Below are 20,971 nucleotides of genomic sequence, written 5' to 3' on the forward strand. Positions count from 1 at the left end.
TGAGAATTCCAATGAAGAAGATATCACAATATCTCATGTCGGTAGTTTCCAAGCCCAAAAATTTGACCCATTAATTGATTCCCCTTAAATGAGTTTTTGTTATGTACTCTTAGTGTAAACTCTTTATATGTATTTCTTTTATAGATATCAATTTCTTAATTCCATTGTGTATCAAATTCAAATTGAAATTACTTTGAGAATTCTTTCTAATGTAAAGATATCTGGTTATACATCATAAGGAAAAGAAAAAGAAAGACTTATGCCACCTGAAATTGGTGGGTTTCTTTATTATTGGTAGTAATTTTGGATTTTGCTGCAATACTAAAAATATACATCACCGACACATACTTCAATAATGTTATAACATATGTATATTTTTGGTGAAAAACTACAATTTTTTAAATATCTCCCAACATTCCTTTCACTCTAACCCTCAGCCACAATGCAAACATTGACAATCTTCTCTAACACAAATCCAACAATGATGTTATACTCTTCGGTTGGTGTTTTTCTTGTCTCTTCTCTTATTTGTTGTATGGTTAGTATTTTCTTACAAATACCGACAATAATGCACTAGTGAGGAATGTTGCAAATGCGTGTAATAATACGTTAGTTTAGGAATTCACGCTACAAATATTCCTAATATTCCTAACCACTTATTGTTAGAATATTTGGCATGCACGTGATCCTGCCCATTTTATAGTAGTGGATGGCCTACACAAACATAGGAGCAGCAAAATTCTTCACAAGGCTTGGTTCTCCCTACAAAAGGTTGTGTGCGCTGGAGTTTCTCATGTAAATGCATAATTGGCGCCCTTGAATGACAATATGCACAAGTACAATTTCAAAAACCACACACAAAATTGAGGTTTCTTGATATAGTTGTAACTCCAAATCTTCTCTACGGGGCAAACACTTGGGGAAGGGACATTTATGGACACATAACTAGAAATATATTTAGTTTTGATGATTTCCCACATGATCAAAGGACAATATCAATGCTCGTAGCTCAACAATATAACCTTGCTTGAGATTGGAGGATCTCTGATTGTGACCTAGGCATTCTTCCAATAAATGACCAATATCAAACATATTTGGATCTTGATAGAGCAAATGATTGACACTTACGTGTTGAACCCGAATAGCAAAACATGGATTGAATAATTGCAATTGGTATGCTATAAATGTGAGAATGGTTTCAATCATATGGCTCAAATATAAATACTCACCATCATGCTCCAATATGGCTTGGGATGTTTGAGTGCATTAAAATAATAAACCGCTCTCAAGTAATATCATTAAATTGTATCAATAAAAGAACAATGTACGTGGTATTCCTCTTAAAGATGGATTTATACCGTTTGCAGTTTATGAGGTAAGCCTATATGTATATATAGTTTTTTGTTCAAATGTCAATGTTGATTTTATCCTTAGGTCGTTTTCTTTATTATAACATGTGTTGTATGTTATGTTATATGTTTTGCATATCATGTCAAGATCATGTTCTTCATTAGAGTATACCTCTAAAAGGAGCTTGCAACTTTGACGATCGGCCCCAACACTACCAACAACCACAAGGCCAAAAAAGGTTACGAGAAAGACTACATGGTTGAGGCTCTCAAAGAAAATAGCACGATATCTCTCATGTCGGCAATGTTTGAACACGACATTGACCCATTAACTTTTTCTTCTTAGATTAGGTTTTTTGTTAGTCATGATGCAATCATTAAACGTTTCTACATGTATGAATTTATAAGTACAAATATCTATATTTGATTAATTGTTAAGAGTACAATGTGGTTTCTCTATTATTCATTATTTGCATCAAAGTTTAATTGATTATTCTCTATGATTTTTGTTTCTACAGAGATACGTTGATGTATATCAACAATTTTCTTTTGACGGTCACAACCCACCACAAACTAGTGGAACAAATGTTTTTCAATATAACTTATAATTATCAATTTTGATAGTAGAACAAGTTTGCTTATGACTTTAGTGTTCTTGATGTGTCCAAAATCTCAAAAAAAAAAAAAGTGGAATTTCCTATAATATTTGAAAATTGACTAAAATTTCAATGGTACTTCAAAACATTGAATTTCCAAACATTATTGTTGGAGTTTCCAATATGTTAGAAGTGCTAATCTTTAGTGTTATAAGATATTGAAGCACTTGGTGAACTTTTTAACACTTAGACAGGATGTTGGTAGATAGATTATGCGTAATGCTAGAAATAACTTATTATCTACAATAGCGCACATAACCACCTTGAAAATGGTTGGTTATGCACATAAATAATGAAGCATGGACCACTCTAGATATATTAGCAAAGTATCCAGCAATATAGTACACCATCCTTCTCAATATCTTAACATACAATCGAGCTCATGTAGAATTTCAATCCTTGAAGTTTTGTTGATATGGGAAATCATTTCAACTTTTGTGGTAACACTATTAGTTATCCTTCAATAAGGTTTCTTATGGATCTTCACAAAGGGAATTGAAAAGAATAGGTGGTTGTTGAGTGTCGATTATAGATTAAAGTGTGGCCAAGCAAAACTATACTCTTGGCATCATACTAAGTGAGACACAGAGTAAATCCCATCATAAGCCACACACTTTCTATCTCCCCTCTTGTTCTCTCTCTCTCTCTCTCACACACACACACACACACATTTTATTTTTATTTTTATTTTCGATGATTTTGGGTAAACACCCCATTTTGTTGTAAACCAATTGTCTCATGGGCCAAATTTGGTCTTAGAAGACATTAATATATTTTCTTTCTTTCTCTCTCTCTTTCACTTGATGTTATGAAGTATGTGATTGTTAAGGATACATTGTTAGAGGCACTACGGATATAATGGCAAGATGCTAAAATGTCAAAATTAGAAAATGACATGTAACAATTGCTAATTCCCAACGTTGGATCCAACCACGCCTTACACCCCCATGAGCCTTGACTTCAAAGAGCCATAGCACTTCTTCAAATTGGCATACACAAGTTAGATTTCGAGGTTGCATCATGGAATTGTCACCCAAGTATGAAGTTATGCAAGATAAACAATGAAAACCTCATGAAGGATGATTTTCACTTGTTGCATGCCCAACACTTAAGGTAATTCACAAAAAGTTTGATGACTTATGTAGGGGTTGAACACATTACATTTTGGTCTCTACCATATACCATTTAGCTTAATAGACAAATAAGTAACCCAACAACATTCTCACTACATGTAGAATTACATGAAGATATGCTCTCAACATAGGGTTAATATCCATTACACTCTCCCTATGCCCACTCACAAAAGGTCATATCTTGAACCAATAAACATGTCTATTACATTGTACATTCCTTCTTAAATTATTAGATGCCATTGCGCTAATGTGGTGGTTGAACACATGACCTTCTGGCATATGCCAAACAACCTTCTAGTATTGTAGTGGTTGAACACATGACCTTCTAGTATATGCCAAACAACCTTCTGGTAATGTAGTGGTTGAACACATGACCTTTTGGAAATTATCTTCAGGAAGCATCTTACACACAATGCAACTACTTTCTTATTAGCTTAATAGAACAATAAGTAACCCACCAACATTCTCATTGCCTATAGAACTATGAGGGATACATGAAGATATGCCCAACTACAAAAGGTCATATCCTAAACCAATAAACCATATGGCATCACTCTTGTGTTTCCGTATCTAGAGACAATCGTGGTCCATCTCATCATGCCTTCTCTTTATGTTTCCCTTTGTTCATTCAGAGTTCCATTGCCCATCCTTTTGTAAGAACTTTAAATTGGGCCTTCCCTTGATGAAAATTATGATGAAGCAACACCTACCACTTGTTAATTTGCATGCCTACTTGAATTTGATGACCCTTGATTAGTGGTCATTGTATAATCCTTAATCTTTTTCCCCTTCTCTTTATGAGTGTAGGCATCAACTTAGACATTCCTTACATTTCGTTCTCTCTAAGCAATACTCTATCATTTACTCTCAAAATGGTTCTTGTATAAAAAACACCTTGGTTGTCTCAAGTGAGTTTAGCTAAATTATTGGAATAGGCTTGGAAAACTTGTCTTATGCCTTATGTTTCTCATTTAGAAGATAATCTTCTTCATTCCCCTTCACCCCTATTGTGTTTTGGTTGTTGCATGCATTTGGTTGGTCGTATCTAGGTTTCTCACATGAGAACATGTCCTTTAAGAGACCTCTTATAGGAAACAATAACGTATACTGTCTTTCCTAGTTGAGGAACATCAAGAAACCAAAACCATTGGGCTTTCTTGTTGTGAATGTTCCCCAATTTAGTATTTAGGACAAACATAAGTATTTAGCACACTCACCTCCTAACATTGATGCATTCTTGCAACTTGGCTAACATGCGTGCATGAAACTTAGAAATCATACATGGTTATCACATAAGGTCCTATGATAACTACATATACACATGAATGTGAGCATGTACAATTCTCCTATAAGAGATGATGCATTGGCAAGATTCTTGGTACTCTCCCATGTTATACTACTTTGTTAATCTAACTAATTGAAAATCTAATCAATTGACAAGGTAGTAAAACTTGCCAATTGCCAATAGGGAACTTGAACTTCGGTCCAACAAGAAGTCAATTTTGAGTTGGGCTAGAACCACATGATCTAGAATGGAACTAGAATGATCAAATCCAAGAGATAGATAATCTAACTTGTTACATGACCTTTTTCTCTTCTCATTACATTAAAATGGGCCACAGTTAATCCCCAATGTGAGACATATGTTTCTTTAGCGAAACACTCCCCTCCATCACTAATCATTTTGAATGAAAATGCAAACGGTTGGTTCTCAATGTTTAGTCTTTTGCCATCCACACCAACTCCAATAATCCAACCACAATTCTACAAAGGAAACTAAGATAGGACTTTATCACCTCACAATAAATTGATGAGTGCTTCTTCCATTCACATTAAAAGATGATTATTAATTCAACCATCCACCCACCTTTGTTCAAAATCAAACCAACATAAGAGTTATTGGCACACAACTTGATGTGAACAAATTTCTGAACAATAATCAATACTTTACATAGAAACAATTTAGGAATGCCTAATTGTAGCATTTAAGTTAATCGTGAGTTCAAAGGGTTCTTTGAGTCACCTTTCTCACCCTTTTACATGTAAAGAGCCTTACATAATATAAAGTCACAATATCACTTTCAAGAATCAGAGACACGTAAAGATTAGAATTCTAATCATCCCATAATTCATATTTGGTGATTATAACATGGTATTATTGTCCTTCCACACATGAGCTACGTAAATTTATGGCATTATGTCATCAAATAGTAGAATCATATGACATTATCATACTTCTGTAAGTGTCAAAAGATCTTATCCATTGTTCAAAGGCCATAGTTAAGGAATTTAAATATGAATGTGGCATCATTTTAAGTCTTTATATGCCAAAATATCTTATTTGTTAAAAGTTCTCATAGTTGAAGAATGGGGATATAATTATATGTCATTCATGCTTAGACCTAAAATATTCAAAGAAATATTAGTGGTTGATCCTAATTGTCAAAGATATATAGTTGACACCCTTGTGTTACCTTGAATGATTTAGTTTTTTATCCATGCAATCATATCTACATTATTTATAGATCGACATTGTTGTGTTATGCTACCTCATCATCTGCAAAACTCAAGTTTGAGCACACTTCATCAAGTAGAGGGCATCAATCTAACACAACAATGTTGAGGTTGGAGTCTATCAATCAATCACAAATTGTGTGATAATGGATCATGAGTTTGCATGTTGTGGTGCTAATCTAAAGAGTTGGATCTTTTCATTAAAAGTTTTGGAAACTACTACAAAAGAACAAGGTACATGCTTAACTAGAAAATTGTACAAAATGTGATTTCCAATATGGAGAGTTACAACACAAGTAATGAAGTACCATCCACATGCAAAAATCATGAACCTACAACAATGAAGTGTAGCATTTGAATCTCAAGTGTCTTGAATACAACCCACTTTATGTCCATAAAAACTAGAAAAACATTTGAGTAACACCATAAAGAGATGACAATATGAAGTTGATTTATATGAAACTTGAGCACTATGCATATGGGGAGAATGTTCGACTCCAATATCGTGGATTTGTATTATATGATCTTTGGTAGCAGGATTCCTAAAGACTTCTACAAGCTCAAGCATAGTCCAACGATCATGAAAACTTGTGTTTGCAAAGAAAGTATGAAGCTCAACTTGTGCAACAAAAATTCAACTAACTCAATTTAATTAAATATAAAAATTATTATGCACTATCTTTACATATCCTTGATTGTCCAACCAAATCTCTCTTATTTTCATCTAACGTGTTTTAACACATCTTTGAGTCACCTTATAACTTTAAAAATTACAGTTGATAGTTGGTTTGAAGGACTAATTTGATTGCTATAACTTATAAGCAATGGGGGAATTGGAAACAAGATTATCTATTACCTTACTCTCCCAAATAGAAAACCCAATCAATAGTGGAGAAGCACTTTTAGTTCAGTTAGGTAAGACGTGGGTCTCCAAAAACCCGATGGTGTAGGTTTGAATCCTATAGGGAGTGTTTATGATCCGTGAACTAACAAAGATTGATGAGTCTGCTTGTTTTTGGAATGGCAAGAGAGGTGTTTCCTTGCTTCTGTCATGATAAAACCCAACAATATATAAGCTATAATCCAGGGTGTAACATCTATTGGTACTCAAAAGTGCCACACAAGTTTAACGTGATTACCATATTGCACAATTTAGCTAGTTGCATTTATAACATATTTGGGGTCTTCATGAAAGTAATCAAGAGGCAAACCCTTCAAATAATTGCATAGCCCATGATAGATTTGGTCCATTAGTGCTTCATTATCTAAAGGAATATCATATGCAAGAGGTGAAAATCTACTATTTAAAATGAGGTAAGCTAATTTACTTATCACAATATGCATGGTTCTCTAGAAAATGTTAATGCGAGAAGGAAGAAGCTTCTTCTCTTATGGAGAAAGTTGCCCCTCTTTGCAGTGTCAGATCAAGGGCCTCAATGGAACTATTGACTTCCATGGACCCTTCCTTGAATATTAGTACACCATGGCAGTGTACATCAACAAATTCCAACACCCGTTACAAGTTCCTATATTTGATCTTAGGATTATTGTACATCATTGTACATTTTAAAAGTTGGCAGCTTCTGGGCAGATAAATTCAAGTTATAGCCTTCGGGCGTCTTTTTAATACTATTGAAGAAAATCTTTCAAAAAAAAACTTATCACAATCTTTGAATCTTGTTTATCTCTATTCTCATAATATATCTAAAGCTTCTTGATAAAAACCATCAAAATTTCTAGCAATTTCAACTTCTTTTCTGGAAATGATGCAAACCAAGTTAGTGACATCACTCTCAATAAGGTTTAGCTAACCAATGGCCACATTCAACTCCATTACCTTGAAATCGGATTTTCATCAACTGTTGGATTTTCTTCTTTGATACTCTTCCTTGGCTCTTCTTTAACTCAACTTTCTGATTTTTCCTACTAAGTCTCACACATTTTACATATCGCATGGTGCATCACATACCTTCATTGTATTTCTTAAATGATCATGTTAAGCTCCATCAAGAAAGTGTGCTATGATATTTGTAATGTGCACATGAACATCACGACTTGAAACTTGGGGTATAGGCTCATCTTTAGTCCCTATCTCAGATAAAAGATGTCAACAAAATATTTTATGTAATCATCGACCAAATCAGATCCTTTCTTCAAAATCCCATACAATCTTATCATGTAAAACTTCGTTCAATGCAATGTTACTCTCATGTTTGTCCCATAAATTCTTCCACATCTTCACTTACATTCACATTTTAATTTACCAAAAAGTAAACACTATCCCCAAGTTGGTCACATTGTCGTGTGTATTCCTACCGATTGCATCCATTCTTGCATCTAATTCTACAACTTGAATCTAATTCTTCTATATGGAGAATTTTGTGCAATGAAACATCGGGATTTTTAAGCTTCCACTCACTAGAGTTGTGAGGTTCCCTTGTGAACTCCCTATGTGCGAAGAGCTACTCATTAGTTCATATTGACAACATGGTATTTGGCTCAGACTCGTGAGATATATTAAGTCTTGCAATGTGTTTTTCTTCTTATCCCGTTTTAATACCACTAGTTGGATTTAGGTAACTTGGAAATCCAACTAACCCCTTAAGACATAAATATTTAAAACCATAACTACACAAAAGAAGATATAACAATGACAATGTTATGATAATGCGAAAACACTCAAAGATACAAATTATAAATAAAACACAATACCATCAAAGACAGAGTCTTAACCATTTACAATGTTGTGGACAAGAGATCTCTCTCTTGGTACACAAGATGAAAAGGACCAAAAAGATCAATGCTCTCCAAACCTAAGTTCCTCATATATATTATACTTGGGCATTAAAGATTCACTATAGCCTCTAAGTTTTCCTCTATACATCACTTACAAGGTTCACATCGATTAGCTTGAGTTAATAGGTTATCCATACTAATAGCGTGAGACATTTATTCTCCTTAGTATATATTCTACACCTTTTCATGTTCCTCATATTTCGATTGAGCTAGAAGACATTGGCTTTCATTTGCCGCATGTAGTTTTCAAAGCCCCAAAAATGAAAGGTTGATTTCTCCTCAACCCTAGAGATAGAAAGTTGCATTTTTAATCACTATGTCCACTCGAGCTTCAAAATTAAGAACTAGTTTTTCCACCTCTTCTAAATTATATGATCAAATCTCCTTTCATGTCTAGGTACATGCTTAAATACATCTTTGCAGTTTCTTTTTTTTCCCAAAAAATGGGATACTTTCCCATTAGTAAGGAGAGAATGTTTGTAGTTCTTTTGAATCTTACTCATGACCATTGTCTATGTGTCCTAGGGCATCCATCAAGTGTAGATTCGGATTACTCCTTGATTCCAAAGATGATTGCTCAACTTCACATGTTATGCCTAGAAGATTTACGTTGGCACTAGTTAAAGCGCAAATGACCAATAACAATCTTGATTGCCTTATAATGGTGATTGTAGACACAACTTACAATAGGTTGATGGTGGATAACAAGAGAAAAAAGAAGATAAAAACACTTGTCTTTATAAATTTTAAAAGGAAATGACAGACAACCACTTTAGTACCACGATGAGGATATGGTAGTTTGGACTACAAAACAACATCACACTAACTCACCACCAACGAAATGCCAAACAAAGTCACTTCCTCCAAGTTAAGTGGTTTGACACTCTTTAAATTCATATATGTCTAAAATCATGTCTTTCAATGAAGACAACCTTGATGGAAACTAACTCCATCTACAATGAGGCTAAGTTGAGAGATTGTCAAACTTGTGACTTCGATGGTTATAATTTGAAAAAGCAAGAGGTCGATTTTGTCCATGGCGGGGCTAGTTTTGACCTATGGGGCCAAATCAACGTATAATCTCATAGAGGGTTAGAGTTTAGAAACAAAGAAGAGGATTGTGATTTTGAAGACAAAAATGAGAGAGTTGTGAAAGGGGATGAGAAAGAGGAGGGATTATTAAACTAGAGAGAAATAAAACATGCGTTCGTTAGTTCACAATATGTGCACACCTTTACAATGGAATGCCATTTTATCTTTAGGAGGTAAAATCATTTTCTTCACAACGATATCTTGTGCATATGTATGTTTACCTATGCTTGCTTTACTTTCTCCTCATATAAAACAATTTGTTGTTTGGCATAAGGAGGAGGAGGCACAATTAGTATTTGTGATATTTCTTACACATGTGAGTTAGAATACAAAACACAACTTGAATCTAGTGATGAAGATGGTATGGAATGACAATTTTTGTTGGCTTACATCGTACATGGTGTTTGGTGCCTTGGGTCACCAAAATCTAGGATGCGGTTTTGAAGATGCTAGTGGGGAATATTAGTACATGAATGAAATAAATAGCCTTTTGAGACCCATTGGTCCTCCATACATTAAAGAAAATTGATTGATGAAGGGAAATGACTGGGATAATGGTGCCACGAGCATGTGTCTTGTTAAATTCAAGTGACAAAACATCTGTTTGTTAGGGGGGTGGGGGGCTATTTTTTTGCTCAATCATTGCCATAGAAAGTGGAGCAGTAAACTCGGGAAACATTGTAAGGTAAGATACGGCAAAGAATTTTCTGCGAATTGTGATATGATAGAATGAACCAATTTTATGTGACCTACCATTTGTTAACCCCAATTTCATTTCCATCACATGTACTCTATGGTGGCAGCAGTAATAGTGAAAGTAGGCATCATTGGGCAATCATTAGGCACCCTACATCGAGGTGGTATCATTAGGCAATCGACTTCGAGGTGGTATGCGAGCAAATTTTAGATGGGCAAATTGTGTGGAAGAAACGATAAAGGCAAGAGTATGATAGGCAAAATAGGTAGGCGATTTGTTCACATTGCTAAATGCCAAATAGAGAAAGGTAGGAGTAGTACTAGTAGTAGTAGTAGTAGAAGAAGAAGAAGCAGCAAGTAGTAATGAGAAGCCTAAATGAGTCCTCGTGTGTGTTTTAAAATTGGGTGGCAAGGGTTGGACACGTGCATGATGGGTGGCGCTGAAAAAGCGTGATGCTGCTACAGCTGCTCTTTTTGGGAGGCAAATTAAACAAAATCCCCCCCCCCCAAAAAAAAAAACAAAAAAGAAGCAAAACTTGACAATCATATATTTGAAATGAAGAAAAACAGATCTTTATTGTGTGTGTGTTTTTTCCCCAATCCAATCATTAAAAATCGAACTGAGAAGAGAGAAATCGGCAAACAGAAAATACATAAAGGAGGACATCCAAAAAAAAAAAACATTTGTGGAAAATTTTAAAAAAAAAATTTGAGATGAAAAGGATGGGGGGGGGGGGGGGGGGGTGTATGTGTGGTTTTAGTTAATTAATATAAAATAATTAATAAATGAAAAAAGGAGGAGAGAGAGAGAGAGAGAGAGAGAGAGAGAGAGAGAGAGAGAGAGGGAGTGAATGAGGAAAGGGCGAGCGAAAGAGAAGAAGGGAAGGGAAGGAAGAAAGGTAGGAAGAATGGATGAACGAGAAAGAGATGCGCGTTAAAGGCTGAAAGAAAGAAAGAGAGAAGGAAGAAGAATGAAGAATGAATAAATGAATGAATGAAGAAGAAGAAGAAGAAGAAGAAGAAGAAGAAATCCGTCGTTTCTCACCCCCCACGCCCCCCAGGGAGACCAGATCGCGTTCGAAGACCCTGAATGCACACCCACCCACCCACACTCTACTCACTTTTCGCTCACTATATATACGCCACCATCACCACTTCCTTCTTTACTTCACCCACCACCATCTCTCTCCCTCCCTCTCTCTCTCTCTCTGTCAGAGGAAGAAGAAGAAGAAGAAGAAGAGGAACAAATCCCCCCCCTCTTAAAAAGACTGCCTCCCTCTCCTCCGCCTTCCCCTGCTTGCCCATTCCATTTTCTTCCATCCATATTCCAAACCCTCAGACATTCCTAGATTCATTTCCTCCTAATTGGGCCATGTTTCACAGCTCAACCGCTTTGAGATCAGTCCCCCATCAGAACATCCCTCATTCCCTCCTCAATCGCCATCATCCAAACAATACCAACACCATCTCTAACTCTACCTCTAGCACTAACACTAACACTAGCACTGCACAACCATTCCCTGACCTAAAACTCGGCGCCGCCGCTCGTTCCTACACCAGCGGCCCCAGCCATCAAAAGGCCAGCAATAATCCGGCGATCATCATCGAGCACCATAGCAGGCCGCAGCAGAGCCTGAGCGCAGCAGCGCCCGCACAGACCATCGGGGTGAAGAAGGTAAGGAGGACCACAGAGACCAACAGGCCAGCAGCAGGCGCCGCGCTCAGTACTGCGGCGGACGCCTTGACCTTGACCTTGACCTTGACTGCGGTGGTGACTGTGCGACGGAAACGGCATCCATCGCCGAATGAGGTGGCCCTTGACCGGATCGATGCCATCGCTGACTCGGCTGGCCAAAAGGTCTTCCTGCAATTGGTCAGCGCTGACGTCGATAAGCGTAAGTATTACATTATTAACCCCCCCGGAACAAAAAAGAAAGAAAAATAAATAAAAATAAAAATCTTTTCTAATAATTCAAGTGACAAAAGACTATTATTTCTTTTACGGTCTTACACTCTATTTGGGTAAAAGAAAGACACATGTCTCTTTTACCCAAATAGAGTGTTAGGTGTGTATGCACTTGTTATTCATGTTTATCCCCCCATCCATTGGAAAAGAAGAAGAAGAAGAAGAAGAAGAAGGAAAAAATAAAACCCCTTATAGATAACGACTAGGTATTCGTTTTTTTATCGTGTATCATCCGATGTCAATGTCATGTGGACTCTACCACCCACTACCCACTATAAAACATCATTCATTCCCCACATTGTTGATCGAGACATTGGGTATCTGTGCTAAATCATGCTAGAGGAGCCGAGGTTAGTGTAGTGTCTAATCCCCCCGCCCTCCCTTTGCCCGCCCTCCTTTTTCCTTTTCTTTTTCTTTTTCTATATGCTAGCCCCACCACAACATTGTATGTATGTACAGCTCCCAAAGTCAGAAGTCGAGAAAACCTCGTGGGTGCATGCGGAAAATGTGTTCTTTTGATCCCAACTAAAGGCCGCTAGCTTTGCTTCCCCTTCCTTTTGGGCTATATGTTTCCCTCGTTTTCAATTATGTCCTTCCCTTAATTGTTCTTTTAAGTTGTCGGTTTGCTTTAACCTCCCCTCCCCCCCCCCCCCCCCCCCGGGGTTCCCCTCACCAAATAAAAACGTGTGTTTTGTGCTAAATTGGCTTTAATATGGTCCAGACACTGGCGTTGGAAAGAGGAGTAGCAAAGCTGCCCTTCAAGACTGGTCCCAAAAGGTGGACATCGTAGCGGACAAGATCCAATACATCGCTCGCTTTACTATCAACTCCAATTTCGGTACCCCAGCCGCGATCACCATCGAAAACAATCATCAGAACGAGCTCTTCATCGAGACTATCGCGCTCACGGGGGTGCGCCCCAACTCGGCCGGCACCATCTTCTTCCCTTGCTACTCTTGGATCCAACCAAAGTATAAGACGAATTCGCGAGAGCGAGTGTTCTTCAGCAATGAAGCACTGCTGCCTTCACAAACCCCCGCCGGGTTGAAGGACTTGCGGGAGCAAGATAAAGCTTCGAAGCGTGGCAATGGGAAAGGGACCCGAAAAGAATGGGACACAATCTATGACTATGATGTCTACAATGATGTGGGTAATCCTGACAAGGACATTGGTCTAACTAGACCCATTTTGGGAGGCAGTGCCGAGTATCCATATCCTCGAAGATGCCGTACTGGCCGACGATCGACTAAGACATGTATGGATTCTTCGTATTTTGGCTCTTATCAATCACAATATTGTCTTAGATACATATGTATTGCACAACCTGTTGGATATGCTTTTAACTTATTTGATTTGTGTATATTAGTAGCCAACGCAGAGCAACCCCTCGATGCCGGCACAAATTATTATGTCCCTAGAGATGAAGCTTTCCATGAGGTGAAGCAAGAGAGCTTCATTATGAATGTTCTGAAGGGAGCTGTACACCAAATGGTGCCTTTGGTAACGAGTAGCTTGAAAGAAGACTGCGATGATTTCCATTGCTTCCATGCCATCGACCAATTATACCAAGAAGGCATCAAACTAAGGAACTTTCAAACTGAGGAAAATGGGATAATCAAGGGATTGCCCATGTCCAGCACGATAAAGAATATTGAAAATTCGGCGAATCAAGTGTCAGAAGTGCTTCAATTTGCAGAGCCAAGTATTCTCTCAAGTAAGACCAATACTACACTTTTCAAAATGCAGATCATACAATATAATGTTCCCCCCAAAATCACATTGTAGATATGGAGATCGTGACACTGATGTTTGCAACTTTTAACCCATACAGGGGATAGATTTGCATGGATGCGAGATGATGAATTTGGTCGGCAAATGTTGGCCGGGGCGAATCCGGTGAACATTCAGCGATTGTCGGTACGCACACTAAGTCACACAAAAACAATGAAATTGTATTCTTGTTTTAAGTTTAAGCCTAACCACTAACTATGGTTTCACACAAATGTAGGAGTTCCCTCCTAAGAGTACATTGGATCCCGAGGTGTATGGACCTTCTACATCAGCAATTACAAAGGAACATTTCACTGGGCGTTTGGAAGGTCTTAGTGTGGAAGAGGTACACATTTATTATGGAATATGCTTTGCAAAAATGCTAGTATAACATTTCCCGAAAAAAAAAAGGTCATGTTGGTCAGAGATCTAAATGTTTCCTCTTTGGGTAACATATGTAGGCTATGGAGAAAGGGAAGCTATTTATCTTGGATTACCATGATGCATATATGCCATTTGTGAACAAAGTGAATGCATTGGAAGGAAGAAAATTGTATGCAACTAGAACAATCTTGTTTCATACTAAGGCAGGAAGTATGCTTCCCCTAGCCATTGAGCTAAGTTTGCCTCCAGCTTCGAAAGGCAATACTAACGGAAGCCAAAGAGTGTTCACACCTGGCCAAGATTCAACTAGCCATTGGAAGTGGCAGCTAGCCAAGGCCCATGTGAGCTCTAATGATGCAGGATTCCACCAACTTGTCAATCACTGGTAAGCAAACGTGAGGAGAAGAAAACAAACATAGGAATAATAAGTTTGTGATGTTAAGTGGATTTAGAGCATAACATGAATTATAGTTAGGATCATTAGTAAATCCTAGTACAAGTGATGTTTTGGTATAATAGTAAATTTGTCTTTTGAATGTGCAATGCCTTAACCTTATGGGAGTATTAATGCCATGTGAATGTCAATAGATGTATAGGATTTTCTTGAAGTACATAAAGCGTTTTATATCTTCATTTATTTAGGTTAAGGAGTCATGCATCAGTGGAGCCTTATGTGATTGCAAGCCACAGGCAATTAAGTCGGATGCATCCCGTGTTCAAATTGCTCGAACCACATTTCCGTTACACACTAGAGATCAATGCATCTGCCCGCCAACTCCTTATCAATGCCGATGGAGTCATCGAGAATTGTTTCACATCCGGTCCTTTCTCTCTTGACATCAGCGCTTATGCTTACTCTTCTCAATGGCGATTTGACCATGAAAGCTTACCAGCTGACCTCCTCAACCGGTAATAAATAAAATCTAATTTATCTCTTCTTTTCTTTGACGTTTGGTTTCGTATACCTTAACAACAACTTTTATTTTTCTTCCCTATGTTCCTTTTCTTTAGTCTTTAGTTCTTTATATTGTTCTTCCCAATATAAAATGTAGATGAGTTATGTTGATCAAGTCATTTGTTTTAAACTTTCAAAGATACTGTCTTTTATTTTTCCCCTTCAATAGATTGGCTTGACTATAAAAATATCTTTAACTTTGCTAAATGATGGGCTTCCAACAATTTGGTTTGACCCCTGTAATATAGTAGACACGGAATTGAATTTTGACATTCTTTTCTTCATTAAATGTATGGGATTGACTTGACTACATTTTTATGCCCATAACATTTCTTCACACCATAAACGTTTCCCCTTTCCCATATTTTTTTGATGAAAAACATTTATAGATTCCCAAACTGCCTACCAAAATGGTGGTTGTCTTCTAAATAACATTAAACAATTTATTGTATTCTACTTTTCACAACTTTTACCCTCGTTTTTCTCATTCCTACATACCAAAATCCAAATGTCATTCACTTTTTTTACTTTATAATTTGTCAAATGTGATGGTGTACAAAAAAACAATACTATAACTCATTATAATTTCTTTGCTACTTGTAGAGGTATGGCCATAAAAGATGAGAATCAACCCAATGGTCTAAAGTTGGTATTGGAAGACTACCCTTACGCGGCTGATGGGTTACTCATATGGAACGCAATAGAAATGTGGGTTGATGAGTACATCTCACTCTACTACGACAATCCTGAATCGATTGTGGCAGATGTTGAGATTCAATCATGGTGGGATGAGATAAAAAACAAAGGGCATCCTGACAAGAAAGATGAAGCATGGTGGCCAAACCTAAACACTCCTGAAGACCTAAAAGGCATACTCACTACCATCATTTGGATAGTGTCAGGTTTCCATGCGGCTTTAAATTTTGGGCAATATGCCTATGCAGGATATGTGCCGAACCGACCATCTATGACAAGGCGGCTAGTTCCTAAAGAGGGAACTCCAGAATATGATGAATTTTCAAGTAATCCTGAAGCTTTCTTCTTATCAACCATCCCTAACCAACTCCAAGCTACAACCCTCATGACAGTTGTCGATTCCCTAAGCTCACACTCCCCTGATGAAGAGTATCTTGGGCAACGTGTGGCTAGTAAGTGGACTAAGGATCCACGTGTTATTGAGGCTTTTGAACGATTCTCTATGAGTATGGAAGTGGTGGAGCAAGCGATCAAATTGAGGAATGAAGACCCTTCACTAAAGAATAGGAATGGGGCTGGAGTAATGCCTTATGAGCTCCTCATGCCTACCTCAGGCCCAGGCAAGACTGGTAGGGGTGTCCCCAATAGCATCTCCATTTGAAATAAATTAACACTTAAGCTATATATTTAACCAACTGCGGCATTGTTGACCCCAAAAAAGGGATTAACTCAAATGCGAATCACGTGAAGTTATCCACAAACATTTCATATAACTTGTAACATTACACAACCTCTGATTTTTTGCGAGCCTTGGACCAAACATGAGGCCCAAATTCGGAAGGAGAGAGTATCGATGAATTGTCAATACGACATGTGATGTTCTCATGTCCTCTACATTTGAATATGGTTCAATTTTGATATGTAAATCAATCAAATAAATCTTTTACATTGGGCCCGTTTTCAGGATTTGTGAAGGAGAAAACAATGCCATGAAGTATAATGTGTACACTATTGTATATCAATGATCATTTGTGCAATTTGTTCTAGCCATTGATTTTTATGGCTTCCATATTCTCACACATATAAATGTTCATATTCAATTGCATTGTTGTGGTCATTATTGCCCCAGAAGTCCAATTGTTTAGAAACATTAAAATAGGGCTCTCACTTTCATAAACACTCTAAAACCTAAGATTTAGATTCATGTTTGGAGAGAGAGAGAGAGAGAGAGAGAGAGAGAGAGAGAGAGAGATTAACGTCTTCTAAGACCAAAATTGGCCCATGAGATGATTGGTTTACAACAAAAATGGGGTATTTACCCATTGATCAAAAGTAAAATAAAAATAAAATAAAACTTAAGCTAAAGAGTTTTAGTAAAAAACATGTTCTATAAAGGAAATGGCTTTATAGTAGGCCTAGTTTCATTTCCATCCAAGTCTCTCGAAAAGAAGAGAGAGAGAGAGAGAGAGAGAGAGAGAGAGAGTGTGTGTGTGTAGACTTTTGACACTAGAAGAAGATATTGTTTGCAACTTAGGTTCCAAGCATGATATGAGATTGTGGTTTGCCGTAGAGAATTTTTTTTTGTCACCTATACAAAAGAAAGTTTATGGGAAAAATGGGAGTGTTTGGCACATGTTGACATTTCGCTTGCCAAAGTGATGAAAGCTTAAAATAATAAATAAAACATATATTAGGATTCCCTAGGTCTCACTTTCTTAACAAGTAAACCTCCCTACCAAGACTCTCGTTTGAAAATTGAACTTCCAAGTTTGGTTCGCAAGACATTATACATATTGATATAAGTATATTTACATGTGAATTGGAATTTAAAGATATCCTTTGATTATGGGTTTTGTGCAATCCATTGACAATGCACAAGGTTATTTTTTAAATGTTGAATTTTAATTATATATAGAGAAAAGTTATGGAAACATGCATCTTATAATCAAACTTTACATTTACATGATCGAGCAAAGTTAAGGTATTGTAAATGCCATGAAAAAGGTATTGAAGGTATTAGTGCATTGATTTGAATATTTCTTCCTTTCCCCTTCTTTCTTTATTTATTTATGAAGGGTGACTATTCAACATAGTAACCTTTTTTCTCCAGAAACAAAACTCCTTCCATTAGTTATAAAATTTTACAGTTGTGAATGCTATATACAAACCCCAAAAGGGACTCGATTGTTCCATCTTATGTGGAGGCCCACTAACTCAAGAAAGGGAGACGACAACCATTGTTGGATGAAGGCTAATTGTTGTCTTTCGGCTCCATTCAATCCGCCCGTGATGCCATCGTATTGGCTATGTAGCATCGCTACAACTTCACTTAATATTGTCATGGCAAGACTCGAACCCATGACTTTATGCTACATGGGTCGAGCTCTTACCATTAGATTAGGAATTGTATTTTGTAGGATATTATTTTCATTTATACTTTATCATTGAAAATTGATGTATATTCCAGATCTCTCTGGAACATTCTAGAAGCTTCATGATTATTCCTAAAAACACTATAAAAGGAGGCACAAGGCATTGTTTTGAACCAAATTGGTTCAACGCCAGTCTTAAGCCTTTTAGCCACCGTTGTATATTCTCTTCATATAATAAATATCTTTCTTATCATCACTCTCTCTCTCTCTCTCTCTCTCTCTCTTTCTCTCTGTCTCGCTCACTTCTTCCTTCTCTCGAAGAAGTTCCACACCTCTCATAGTACTAATCCTTCGTTTAGTACTAATTCCTTCTCTGTCTCAGTACTGTTCATGACAGTTTGAACCAATTTTCCTACCTTCTGTCTCATCCTCCTACCCTTTCCCCTATACTATGGCTACTGTTAGCGCCCAAGAATACCAATCCGTTTTCTCCGAGCTACAGTGCCTAAAAGAAAAGTTTGTTGCCCTGGAACAAGAAAACCAACGGCTGATAGGGGATCTGCAACAAATCGCTCTAGAAAAACAACAAACGCAACAACAACATGGGGAGTTAGCGTTACGGGTACAACAACTCGAAGCAGCGTTGCAACAACAAGGATCCAGTCCCCAAGGATTTCATAAAGAGCCCAAGATTGGACTTCCTGTGAAATTTGATGGAACGCGTTCGCAATTCCGGGGATTCCTTAATCAGGTACGCTTAGTCATCCAGATGCATCCTTCCCGATATCCCACTGATGCATCTCGAGTCGGCCTAATAGGCACGCTACTTAGCGGCTCAGCCTTGGCATGGTTTGCTCCGCTTCTAGAAAAACAATCACCCTTACTTAATAATTTTGAAGATTTTATTGGTGAGTTTAAAGCCTGCTTTGGAGACACCGACAGCATCAGGACGGCGATCAACAAGATCCGGCGATTGCGTCAAGGCGATCGTCCAGCCTCTGCCTACGCGGCGGATTTCCGCCTACTTGCTTCAGATATACCCTGGGATGATCAAGCACTAATGGAGCAGTTTCGCTATGGCTTGCGAAACGATGTCAAAGATCTACTTCTAACTTTCCCCGAAGAACCAAAGTCTCTTACGGAGGCAATCAGTCGAGCAGTTCGATGTGACAACCGCCTTTTTGAACGGCGTTCAGAACGTCAATTACAGATACCACGCTCGAGGCCAGAGCCCACTTACGCCGCAGTCGCGGCTAAACCGTTTGCACGAGACACACCTCAAGCAAATACTTCGACACCGATGGAGATCGATACCATGCGTCGACGCGGCCCGTTATCGGAAGAAGAAAAGCAGCGACGACGTGCCAATCGATTATGTCTTTATTGCGGTGGACCAGGACATATCGCCATCAATTGTCCCCATAGGCCAAGAAGACAGGTAAATCAAATCGTCGCCTGTACTAAACCCGAGTCAATTCTTCCCTTTGGAGTGTCTGATAGTATTAATAGTACTAATAGAGTGTCAGATAGTATTCATAGTACTAATAGCCCAAGTATCTCAAATAAATTTGAAATCCTTAGTCAATTAGATGAAGAGTTAAACGATTGAGTCCAGCCAAAATAGGAGCCATTTGGTTGGACAGCAGCCCTAGATCTGTACAGCCCATTAGTGGTTCCATTCCTTCCAAGCAAGTTAGCAATGTGTTCCTAGCCCAAGTCATTGTTAGTACTAAAAGTACTCCCCCAGTACCCGTCCTAGCACTTTTAGATTCCGGAGCTAATTCCTGTTTCATGGATCGAAATTTTGCCCAAGCTTCTCAGATATCCTTAAGAAAACTTCCTTGTCCCGCATCTGTAGTGGTCATTGATGGTCGTCCCATTGCTTCCGGGAATATTGTAGAAGAATCAGAACCCATTCAAGTTGTCCTAGGTAGTTTTGTGTGTATAATATCATTTAATATAATTAGTAGTCCAGAGCATCCCATTGTCCTAGGATTACCTTGGCTTGAATTACATAATCCAGCCATAGATTGGAGAACAAGAGAAGTCCGATATCGACCACCCCAAGAATCAACTCACCGAGTTTCGACCATTTCACTCCATCAACTACGCGAAGAAGGACCCAAGGAGGCAATGTTCCTATTTGCCATATCAGTACATCCTTCTAGCACTATTAAGAAGGACTCCTCAATACAACTTCCGGCAAAATATAATCCTTATGCCGATGTATTTGACAAGGTAAAAGCCGGTACCCTTCCTCATCACCGTCCCTATGACTGTCCCATCGATTTACAACCAGGAACCGAGCCACCATGGGGACCAATTTACAACTTGTCACCCACCGAGTTAGAAGTCCTTCGAGCCTACATAGAGGAGAACTTGGCAAGCGGGTTCATCCGTCATTCGAAATCTCCGGCCGGTGCACCCATCTTCTTTGTCAAGAAGAAAGATGGCTCACTTCGTCTTGTCGTTGATTACCGCGGATTGAATAAAGTCACCATCCGGAATAGGTATGCACTTCCTCTTATATCAAGTCTTTTAGAGCGAGTTAATGGTGCCAAGTTTTTTACTAAAATCGACCTACGAGGAGCG

At 38.0% G+C, this 20,971-nt stretch overlaps 1 protein-coding gene across 1 annotated transcript; it reads left to right on the plus strand.

Moving 5' to 3' along the window:
- The first annotated feature begins 11,301 nt into the window (after nt 1-11,301).
- Nucleotides 11,302-17,053, plus strand: LOC147868612 (linoleate 13S-lipoxygenase 3-1, chloroplastic-like). The gene is made up of 8 exons (XM_087321416.1): nt 11,302-12,131; nt 12,924-13,457; nt 13,569-13,916; nt 14,034-14,119; nt 14,211-14,318; nt 14,434-14,741; nt 14,999-15,265; nt 15,915-17,053. The coding sequence occupies exons 1-8, from the start codon at nt 11,327-11,329 to the stop codon at nt 16,666-16,668; spliced, it is 3,210 nt and encodes a 1,069-aa protein (XP_087177542.1). The 5' UTR covers nt 11,302-11,326; the 3' UTR covers nt 16,669-17,053.
- Nucleotides 17,054-20,971: the final 3,918 nt, after the last annotated feature.

The sequence above is a fragment of the Azolla caroliniana genome, unplaced genomic scaffold (assembly GCF_043228905.1).
Source record: "Azolla caroliniana isolate FFs.n. ecotype wild unplaced genomic scaffold, voAzoCaro1.0.p SCAF_1, whole genome shotgun sequence".
Lineage (NCBI taxonomy): Eukaryota > Viridiplantae > Streptophyta > Polypodiopsida > Salviniales > Salviniaceae > Azolla > Azolla caroliniana.